The sequence below is a fragment of the Amphiura filiformis genome, chromosome 13 (assembly GCF_039555335.1).
Source record: "Amphiura filiformis chromosome 13, Afil_fr2py, whole genome shotgun sequence".
Taxonomy (NCBI): domain Eukaryota; kingdom Metazoa; phylum Echinodermata; class Ophiuroidea; order Amphilepidida; family Amphiuridae; genus Amphiura; species Amphiura filiformis.
The window spans coordinates 29,499,204-29,511,508 of record NC_092640.1 but is presented as its reverse complement, the minus strand read 5'-3'; the positions used below and the strand labels follow the sequence as shown (position 1 = coordinate 29,511,508).

At 35.4% G+C, this 12,305-nt stretch overlaps 1 protein-coding gene and 1 pseudogene across 1 annotated transcript in view; one reads left to right on the top strand and one right to left on the bottom strand.

The window, feature by feature from the left end:
• The window catches only part of LOC140168212 (ankyrin repeat domain-containing protein 49 pseudogene), a 119,883-nt pseudogene that overhangs the window by 49,585 nt on the left and 57,993 nt on the right, over window positions 1-12,305 (bottom strand).
• LOC140168213 (uncharacterized) overlaps window positions 1-12,305 on the top strand; it is an 88,545-nt gene that overhangs the window by 43,713 nt on the left and 32,527 nt on the right. The window contains exon 4 of the mRNA XM_072191552.1: window positions 8,524-8,631. Coding sequence (XP_072047653.1) covers window positions 8,524-8,631 — 108 coding nt within the window. The remainder of the gene's footprint in view (window positions 1-8,523; window positions 8,632-12,305) is intronic.

Below are 12,305 nucleotides of genomic sequence, written 5' to 3'. Positions count from 1 at the left end.
TTTTTTCAGACTTAATTGAAATGCAAAGTAAATTTAAATAAATTTTGTTAAAATTTTTACCAAAATATTTTAACCAATACTTTGAACCAACATATTATAACCAGTATTTTAAGAGTGTACAGCACTACATACTAACCAATGCAATAATTAGATAGACTATAGCATAGTGTAAACACAATTTGTCCAATTAGAAAACTGAGTGAATTCAGAGAAAATTTAGTTAGTGCCAACCTTGGCCACTGATTAAAACCAAATTAGTTATTTTCATTTTCTTTTGATATACATACAAGGATATTCTTGCTAGGGGCATTGGACTAAAGATCATAAGGTTGTGGGAGGTTTGTGGACTTTACAATAGTCAATAAATTGTTACATATGCAAGAGTAAGTTTATTTTAGCCATTCATGATATTGCTTGTGTCAATAACTTGGCTCAGTTTATTTATAGCTATGCAAACTTTAAAAATTGCTTTGTCATTTTTTACTCTATGCAGCAATCTACTAAATTGAGCAAATTAATATTTTATCAAATATATAATAATAATAATAATAATACAAGTAATTTATCAAGGACAAAATGTCGAAAAAAAACCCCTCTTAAGTGCATGCACTAATGCTCTGGGTGCTGGCCATTGGCTTCAACATTAAGAGAGTCCAATTTTTGAGATTTTTTATCAAAATATCAAACGTTATCTCAAGAATTAATATTGATCCAATACTAGGCTTGTTTGTACTCATTTTAATGCATTTTTCATATTGAATCCAAATATAGATTTTTTGGAAAAAAAAATGGAACTTGTCGTCTGCAGTCAACACCCGTGTGGAGATGGATGAGGCGGGTGGGATGGCGGGAGACAAATTTGTCTAGTTTTGGCCATTTAACTAAACAAGTGCAGTGTTCTTTATATTAATACATTGATTTTAAAGGAAATGAGTCAAGGAATATCAAAATCAAAATTTTTGGTATTTTCCCTCTCATATGCAAAATCATGCACATGGGGCAGAAATAACATCCCTGATATCAAGCCCTAAGAACTCCTTTATAGAACCCATACCATTTCTCTTGTGTGTCAGCTTTATTTGTCTCAATATTTGAGTTCAAACACTGCTTCCCTCCGACCTGACTTATATACAATATTTGAGTGCAAACACCGCTCCCCTCCAACCCGACTGACATACATGGAGAAAAATTTACCCTCATCCTGCAACACACATTATTTACAATGCATCTGTGAAAATGACAAATTAAACAGATGAGTCTTTAACACCTACTTAAGTGACTAAGGAGTCCAGTTGACGGATGTTGAGAGGCAAATGTTCCACACAGTTGATGAAGCATATAAACATGAGATCTTTCAGCATAGTATTTAGACAAGACATAGGTATAAACAAGTTAAGATTGATTTGAATAAGCTAGAGCTGTCTAATAATGTTTACCAAGTTCAGATAATGAGCTGGAATTATTTCATGAAGAGCTTTGAATGGGCTATTCCATTTAAAATCCACACTACCCCTGTGGAAGATTCAGCTAAAGTCTTCCACAGAGGGAGTACAAGTTTTGAATAGAATAGACAATTAGGTAACTTCCATTTGAACTACTCACTCCAGTTGTGGAAGATATAGGTGAAGTCATAATACAGGGGGAGTATGGGTTTCAAAATGATTAACCCTGACCAATTACATTGGAAAAACATACTCCCCCTGTGGAAGATATTTCCAGAATCTTCCACAGGGGTAGTGTGATTTTAAATGGAATAGCCCAATGGCAAGAGAAAGGCTTTGTATATAATACCATACTTACTTGGGCGCCAGTGTAGATCAGCCAAAGTGGCAGATTATTGTGAGATTTGGGAAGACAAGAAATTAGACGTGCAGCAGTACTTTTGAACTGAAGCTTAGTAAGTTCTTTATCAGGGAGACCATAGAGAAGGCATTTAATGCTTTTGACTGACATATGATAGACATCATATATATTTTATTTACTGAATACAACAGTTATAAATAACAAATACTGATAGCTGTACTCTTATGTAAAATGACATTTACTGAGGACAGTACACAACCTTGCAATAGCTGCAGATATCACACAAATATTACTAATTTGCTATCAGTAAAAAGCATATTGTTTGATTTTAAAGTATCTAGTATAGGATTTACTTGCTATTTTCAATAGACAGCACATTATATATGTAGTCATTTGTTATAGTCAGTAGATAGCATATAAAGTATCATTTTGCATTCTTCAGTAGATAGCACATCAAGATATAGTATTTATTTGTTGCTTTCATTATATAGCACATTGTTAAATACATTATTAACTTGCTATCTTCAGCAGGTAGCACATGTGATGGGGATTCATTTGCTATCTGCACTAGATAACTTAGGGATTCAATCATGTTTCACCGTTGTTCATCACCGTTTAACAACGATGCGGCCGCGTTGTCTGCGTGGTTTACTTCGCGAGGGCAGCTTTAGCTGCCCGAGCTAAGTAAACCACGCAGACGCGCCGGACGCGAGTTGTTAAACGGTGATGAACAACGGTGAAACATGATTGAATCCTTTCAACAACGAAAAGAAGCTAAATATCGTATAATTCACGATTATTTTACGAGGAATGTCAGTTCATCATTGCCACTCAGCCTTACAAAAACTTTGATGATTTCTCTTTTGATATCAGCAATAAAACTACAGAATAAAAGCGGCAATGTTTAGCCGCTACCTGAAAAATACTGAATTCAACTTGTAAGCTGGCATACGCACAAAGGTTCCAGGCATGGCCGAATTTTACTGGCGCTCTTGCATGTAACGCTGTAGTCTCGGCGTTCAGGCGTATCACAGATAACTTACAGTAACAGTGTGGTTCATCACGGTTTAACAACGGTTGGCTCCTGTACAAAGGTATAGGAAGAGTTGTTGAAATATTAAATATATTATTAATTTGCTATCTTTAGTAGATAGCACTTTATGTATTAGTGGGGAATCATTTTCTATTTTCAATAGATAGCACATTGTTACATATCTTGTTAATTTGCTATCTTCAATTAATTATGTTTGATTACAAAAAAGAAGAAAAAAAGTTCAAGTTCAAGTTCAATGCCAATCAAACATTTTAGGCCTTATTATTAATTTGTTATCTACAGTAGACATTTTATTATTGTGAAAAATACTCATTCATTATCTTTAGTAGATAGCTCATTAAATATATAAATTTGCTATCTTGAGTAGATATCACATGTTTAAATATTATAATTTGTTGTTTTCAGATTTCATATTATTAGAATTCGCATATTATTATAATTAATATTTGTTTGCTATGTTCATAATCATTTGCTATCTTCAGCAGATTGCACATTAGAAATAATATTCATTCTCTATCTTATAAGATTTTTCAATTGCTATTTACAGTAGATAACACCTTATTAGAAGTAATATTTACTTGTATCTTCATAAGATAGCACATTTAAAACATTTTTAATTATTTGTCTTCAATAGATATCACAGTCATAAATATGGTATAATTTGCTTTGCTATCTTCAGTAGATAGCACATATTTAAATATTATTCATTTGCTGTCTTATTATTAGAAGTAATACTGATTTGCTATCTTCGGAAGATAGCAAAATTATTAAACATATTCATCAGTAGATAACAAAATATAGATAGTGGTTCACTATCTTCAGTAGATAGCACATTAAACATATTCGTTTGAAATCTTCAGTAGTTTTGCTGTCTCCAGTAGATGATTAGATACAGTATTTATATCTTCAGTCGAGAAAATACTTTGATATAGTACCGTAACCACCCGGGTATAAGCCCACCTTCGGCTATAAGCCCACCCCCTATTTTTCAAAACATTCTGGGAACAAGGGTGCACTCAGGTATAAGCCCAGTACTAAATTTTGGCCAAGTTCTTAAGTCAAATCAATGCCTTAATTGCTCTCATATTTAAGTACAAATAAAAAAAAATATCAGTTGATAATTAACATTCATCACTTATAATTTTAAGAAATTGACATAGATGATAGAAATTACTGGTACATTGGGCATATACAAATAGGGGATGATTGTTCTTATTTTTAAATTCAAGCACTAGCCCTTCCCCGGTTATAAACCCACCCCCATTTTTGAAATGAAATCTGCCATCTAGGGGGGCTGGGCTTATACCCAAGTGGTTACGGTATTTGTAATAATCAGCTGATGGCACATTTTTTTTTTTTAAAGTACTTGTAATCCTCAATAGATAACATTGCGCATAAAAATATCACATTGGTAAATATTATATTCTCTCCTCTCCTTATTAAAATCTTTCGTACGTATGGTACACAATTTGCAAGGTATTGGACTATTCCAGTTGATTTCCACACCCCCTTTGGAAAGCATGACCTTAATCTCCCACACAGGGAGTGTAGATTTCAAATGGAATCACTCATTCAGGTAACCCCTTTTGAAAGTCACACTCCCTCTGTGGGAGATTGAGGTCATGTCTTCCATAGGGTGTGTACAGGTTTCAACTGGAGAGACCATTATTCTTACATGCTTATTGCATATATGCGATATTGCTGTTGAAGTGGATATTTTTGCAGAACATTAATTTTCATGATTTTGGGGCTCAACACAATTACCGTGAAAATAAAAATGAACAATTATATTCTTTCATACATATAAGAATTTTAGAACAAGCAAATAGTTCAAAATTGACAAAGTGCAAATGATTACACACACAAAAATTACCATGCATGAAAATGACCAGTTGTACATTAGTTTGTAATTTCAGCTAATCACATTCTTTGATGAATAATTTATTGACAATTTCTTTCATATTATATGTTTATTGTTCATGTGTAAAAAATAGCATGTTGTTACACATGATAAAAACTCCCTTTAAAAGGGAAGGCCAGCCTCAATGCAGAAGAGGTCTTGTAAATAGTTTGGGTCACCGTGAAAGGCATCTTTTAGGATCACGCTTACATCCATGTTACATGACAGTTCACCAAACCATCAATGCTGAGAACATGCACACTGAAACAGCAAAAAGCATTAACTCCTATAACTCCTGTCAACTCTTAATTCATTACTCCAAATTGTTCTGTATTATAATTTTTTGTCTTTACTGCTTTTTACCCATGCTTATTATTAAAATCAAGAAATACACTGCAGTTGTTAGTTAATTCGCTATGTAAACTCAACTTACATGCACATTTTATTTTAAAATGATTTTATATTATTTCGCAATGTATAGTTTACTATAAAGTAGATAGTGGCAAGCATAGGATAAAAGGACTGATCATTCACTACAATCTTCACTTTTAAACTGTATTTTTTGAATGTGTTGATTGTTAGTCCGAAACTCCTGCAAAGCTATGGACATGGCATCTTACCTACTCCATTCTGTAATAGTCTGCATTGTGTGTTTTCTCAGTCTTCAATCATTTTGTTGAATGTAATTTTATGAATCAAATAAAACAGATAGAAAGTGGCCTCACTTTAGTTTATGTGTCATTTTACAGTATTTATAATTTATAAAGTAAGACAATAATTTATTTTCTATAAGTGCATGCCAAAATATGGGATGTATTGTTCAATATTATAGCTAACCCCAAAAAACTTTATTTTCCATCGGATTTTTCCCGTTGAAAAGACAAAACTAATGTTAAAGATAGCAATAATATCATCAATAACATTTTGAGTCAATTTTATCCATAAAACGATACAGGATAGGATAGATAATTACTTTGACTTCAATGTGGTCCATATAACCTATGCGAAAAAGGCATGGTTGAACTATGGTTAACCATGGTCAACCATGGTTCAACCATGGGTTTTGACCATGGTCAAACCATGGTCAACCATGCTTTTGAAAAATGGCACCACGGCCAGAGACCATGGTCAACCATGGTTAACCTTTGACCATGGTCTATCTAAAGTGACCATGGTCAACCATGGTTAAAACTTAGCATGTTTGACCATGGTTGAACCATTGTCAACCATAGTTCAACAACCAGGGTTTTGACCATGGTCAACCATGTTTTTGACCATGGTCAACCATGTTTTTGACCATGGTCAACCATGGTCAACCATGTTTTTGAAAAATGGCACCACGGCCAGAGACCATGGTCAACCATGGTCTATCTAAAGTGACCATGGTTAAGAAACAATAGCAATCAAGGAAGAAACAATAGAAAGAAACAATAGCAATCAAGCTTAAACTTTAAATTAGCACCCGATAGAGGGCAGGGCCTGAAGAATGAGGGAAATTATGGGGTAAATATTTAACGGAATAAACTGCATAATCATATTATTTAGATTTATTCCGTTAAAAATCTTATTTTAACTTATCAAATTACTAGTTTTTATATTCTATGGTGTCAAATATTTATTCACAACGTTGTAAATACGCATTAAATACGATTAAGAACAACAGAGGGCGCCTTTTCTCATTCACTACCCAGAGTCAACCATGGTCAGGTGAGGTGATGACCATGGCTGACAATGCTCAGCCATGCTAAAGCATGGTCGACCATGGTATACTTAAAAGTGACCATGGTCAACCATGGTCAGGTGAGGTGATGACCATGGCTGACCATGCTCAGCCATGCTAAAGCATGGTTGACCATGGTATACTTGAAGTAACCATGGTCAACCATGGTCAGGTGAGTGATGACCATGGCTGACCATGCTCACCCATGCTAAAGCATGGTTGACCATGGTATACTTGAAGTGACCATGGTCAGGTGAGGTGATGACCATGGCTGACCATGCTCACCCATGCTAAAGCATGATTGACCATGGTATACTTGAAGTGACCATGGTCAACCATGGTCAAGTGAGGTGATGAACATGGCTGACCATGCTCACCCATGATAAAGCATGGTTGACCATGGTATACTTAAAAGTGACCATGGTCAACCATGGTCAAGTGAGGTGAAGACCATGGCTGACCATGCTCGGCCATGCTAAAGCATGGTCGACCATGGTATACCATGGTGACCATGGCAACCATGGTTGACCATGGTCAAGCCACCATGGCTGATCATCGCTGACCATAGTTAACCATGGTCAACCATGTTTTGACCATGGTTGACCATGGTTGACCATGCTAGCACGGTTGACATTTCGCCTAGGAATGAAGATTTTGATTCTACAACATTATTAGATCTGTTATCAACATCAATTATGCACTCACAGGCAACCAAACATCATGCTATGCTCAGTAGTCCACTGATATGACCTTGTTCCAGTGATCATTCCCCGCTAATTACTAATTGTTGACCATGTCATATTTTTGATATGCTGATTGCTGAACAAGTTTATGTTTATATGTGTAGGCCTAACCTATGATAACTTTTAAGTCATAATTAATTCAAACATAACTTTGGCAATACTCAATCGTTTTAGATTCGTTGAAGCGGCAAAACATACCTTCTTTTCCTTGTAAATCAATTAGCAGACATCAAAAACATTTCCACCACAAGAAGTAAAAAAAAAAAATTCATACCAATAGAAGAAGGAGGCTATAATCTTAGCTAATCTTTAGTGTACACAAATCCCATCTCAGAATTAGGTACCAGCCCTATGGGCTGGCGAAAAGAAAACCAGTTTGTGCATGTAGGCAAAAAATATTGTGTGTCTCAAAACTGAATGGGATTTTCTAAATTTTGGAATCGATGGAGGGGGCGGGGTATGTGCCCCTATGACACTACGCCACTGAAGCTGCTGCAGGCTTTCATTTTGCGGAGCGCATTTGTCTCTGAGAAATTTATTCATTTTTTGTTTGTATTGAAGATAATTTTATACAAAAATATTGATACAAATCTGTTTTTGTTGGAAGAATTGTGTGAAATGTTTTAATTTAGTCACAAATCTTTAATTATCTGTATGAGAATGTAAGTTTTGAAAGTTTTGAGAATCCCAAGCTTTATTTTGAAAATGTTTGAATCCATAATAGAAAGTGTCTATGCGGCAAGCGCATCCATGAAATTATCGCGTTTTTGAGCGAGTTTCTCGTAAGTGTGTTACAATGCATGTAGGGTGCTCATGGTGCGATGCTGTGTGTGAATATGGTGCTCATGTTGCAATGACATCTGCTGGCACAAGAGGAGATCAGATTGAAACATATCCAAGTAATGTGGTTTGATGCGGATCCTGTCTCTTGTGTGTCTAATGGGCTATTCCATTTAAAATCCACACTACCCCTGTGGAAGATTTAGCTAAAGTCTTCCACAGAGGGAGCATGAGTTTTGAATAGAATAGATAATTGCGTAACTTCCATTTGAAATACCCACTCCATGGAAAATATAGATAAAGCCATAATATTGAGGGGAGTATGAGTTTAAAAACGATTAGTCCTGGCCAATTACATTTGAAAAACATACCCCCCCCCCCCCCCGGAAGATATTTTCAGAATCTTCTCCAGGGGGAGTGTGGATTTCAACTGGAATAGACCAATATGTTACTTATGTATACCCATAGTATCAAGATGTTTATAATATAATCTCATCAATATTTCTTTTATTTTCCCATACAGTATAACGGTGGTGGTGCTGCATTCTTTTCCATTCTTCTGGCCATTGGATCTTTGATTGAATTGGGATGTCTGGCTTACTTTGGAGTTGTCTTCAATGGCTTCATTGAGGTAAGTAATCACCTGTCTGTCATTTCGTTTAACCCCATGAGATCTACCTGCCAATTGGCCAAAAAGAAATTTTCATTATCAATTGGACCAATCAGCAACATTGTTAGAATAATTTCACCATGCAAAATAATTGGGGTGAATTATTTGCAAAGCTCCATTCTGATTGGTGATTAAAGTGAAGATATCACGTAATTGACCAGTCAGAGGCAATGTTAGATCGGCAGGTAGTGCTCAGGGGGTTAAAAACATTTGGACCAAAACATAGTTTGAATCCCCAAAATGCATGATAATAGTTGAAATAGTGGTTAAGATACAAAAAATATTGTCGTCTTGGGCCCTTCAGTCTCCACTGAGGTGCTTCCCCTGGACCCCACTGGGGCCTAAGATCCATGACAGAATTTTCAAAAATATTTTGAGCAAAGCACAGTTGTATTTATTATGAATATTGGACCTATACCTATCCTTTATCACACGCTAGAGGATAGTAATAACTAATATTTGTATATTGTTTGTTCTCATTTTAGTCAGCTAAATATTATTTGAATAACTAAACACTATTTAATTTAGCAAATACGCAGGAAAACTCCCCTCAAGCGAAACTTGTTTACAAGTTTACTTGTATGTAGTGCAATCGCGTATCATATTCTGCATACCTTGATATAAGCAGGCTAATACAGTCATTTTGTTAATGCTGCGATACTATGCAACTACTATCCTCTATTACTGGGCACTTGGACTCATAATCCGAGAGCTTGCTCAATGTGCGTGGGTTCGATTCCCCGTCCCACCACCATGTTGCGCCCTTGGGCAAGGCGCTTTGCCTCGCTTGCCTCACCCCACCCAGGTGCAATGGGAAGCTGTTAGGGTAGTCACAGTCATTGTACTGATGGACCCTGCGCCACTTGTAGGCTGCAAGCGTGGTTCCGACATATTCTAATGACGGCGGAATAAATGTAAAGCGCTTTGAGGCTGTTTACGGCATAAAGCGCTATATAAATATCTACATTTTTTTTAATTTTTTTTTTTATTAGATCATAGATGACAATGTGGAACCAATGAAATTAAGCATTTACATACTAAACCACATCCACTGACTAAGAATCTAGATTAATTGCCATTCAAACATGAAAAGAAGTTTATTAGTAGCACTTTTGAATTTACATTGTAACACTTATATTGATACACCCAAAGCCAAAAGGCTATTCTTTTTTGAGGAACTATTTGTGAAACTGTTCAAGTTGAAATTTTTGTGCTACATTTATTTTCCCCGGGTTATTTTCACGCATTTTGCATTGAAAGCAGATACATTGAAAATAACAACACACAAAAATATATGTGCAAAGGGCAAGCTTAGAATAGTATAATAAGTGGAAGGGTTCAAAATGAGCAAAGCGAGAAACATTAAAGCCATAATGTACGATCTTATAATATGAAATTGGTCAATTTTTTCAAACTTGATTTTTTTTGCATATTTGTAATGTTTACACATGTCCCAACTTGCACCTAAATGGAATCGGACAAATTTGTTATCTTTGTATGTCAACAGAGCAAAATTGACATATTATCATAATTTAAAATTATGTTAATATGTCCTCCCATTGAACTGTGTGTTAAATGGCCTAAATAACCAGTGAGGTTTCTTTCACTTTACCTTGTTTATTTCAACCTAAAATAGACAGAAACCCTTCCCGTCACTTATTACTAATATTATTTCAACATTTTGAATAAAGAATAACAAAATCAAAATTTGACGGAAATCATACATTAAGGCTTTAAGTGAACAAAAATTGCCCCTTTTTATATGAGAAGAAAATCAATATTGTCAAGCTCAAATTCACTGACTGTAATAATCTAGTTGCACGCAAAGTTAACCCCCATTATTAAAACAACATCATAAATTTTGACACAAATTTCCAGTAAACCCACACTAAGCAAATACCATTGCAAGCCCACATTGTTATAGTAATAATAACCGCAATGTTTGCAGCGTCCTGTAAAACGGGCTATTCCAGTTGAAATCCATACACCCCCTATGGAAGACATGACTTTATAATCTTTCACACAGGGGGTGTAGATTTCAGGTCCCCCCATTTGAAATTCAAACTCCCTATGTGGGAGGTTTAAAAAAATTGTCTTCCGTAGGGGGTGTATGGATTTCAACTAGAATAGTCCAATGAGGTTGAATCAGTTGAGATGTTTACATTTCATTTTTTTTTTCATTCTGCATCAGAAACCTACATATCAATTTGTAAGTGCTCTTTAGCAAAATCATAGTTCATTGAATTTACAACTGATGAAAAAACACTTGAAAACAGGCGAAAATAGTAACTTTTTGCACCAGATTTGCAATTTAAAGAGAATTGGCCATTGCTCATTGAAATGAACCTAGTACATGGACAATGTAAGTATGCTCTCTCATTAATGGCATAAAATTTGAAAAATATTATAAGGAACACTTGAGGTTTTGACTTTTAAAACCTACATTTTGGTCAAAAATTATTCTTGGATAGGTTGTTTTCAACAGATTTACCACATTCGTCTTGCTATAAACATTGAATTGCTTTATCTGTTGACCTAATGAAAAAAAGTGTTTTTAGGGTGAAGTGTTAGCTTTCATTCGATTATAAAAAAATTCTGATTGGATGAAGGGAACACTTGAGGTTTTGACAAAAACCAATCACATATGCCTATTTTCCACTAGATCTCACACAGCTCTTGTGATGCTATGCACTCAACCGTGTAGTATAAACACAGACTGCGTAGAGGCTAGTCTCGCTGTGCTTGGAAATAAATCTGTGTACTCGGGTGTATCAAGGTGGAAACTGTGCTAATGCATTTATAAGAGAATCGTTTTATACCAAACCTTTTCATATGGATCAAATCGAGGGTGTAAAGCAAGAAAGCCCTATCTGCAATAGCTGCCAAGTTTCATATGTTTACAATAGAGAATGCAGAGATTGTAAAATAATCTACAGGGCAGCTATTGCAGATACGACTTTCTATTACTATTGCACTAAACCCTTGAAATGACGAGTTCAATTGCAAAAAGTGATATCTAATGGCTGCCTTGTGGGTTTGTTTTAAATCATTTTATGTAAAGAGATAACTTAGTTATGGCTATTTATTAACGATGGCATAAATTACATTGTAAACAGTTTGAAAGCAAGTGTAAATTTGCTGAATGTATGTCAAAGCAATTATTTAGGGGTCTACTATTTTCCTCTCCATGCAGTGGCGTAGCCAGCACTTTTTCAGAGGGGGTGCAAAGGAGGGTGCAAAGGAGGGGGCAAGGGACTTTCAAGGGGGAAACTTTTACAAAAAACAGTCAAAATGGGCTAAAAAGTACAAAAAAGGTCTAAATATCTTAAATATCAGGGTGGCCAGCATTCCATTGGGGCTGCAAGATGGGGAAAGACTTTCCACAGGGGAGGCAATCGCCCCTGCCCCTGGCTGCTCCACTCTCTCCGTATGATTTCATATTGAGTTTTAATTCTATGAGTTGCCATGGAAACTTGAATGACTTGATGCACTTGCCATAGACACAAGAAGACTATATTGATGGCCATTATAAATTTACAAGCTGACGGATAGAATCATAGATATTACATGATATAAAAGCTCTACATTAATACAATATCAAGTGTATACCTGTGTGTGATATTGGCAGACTCCTT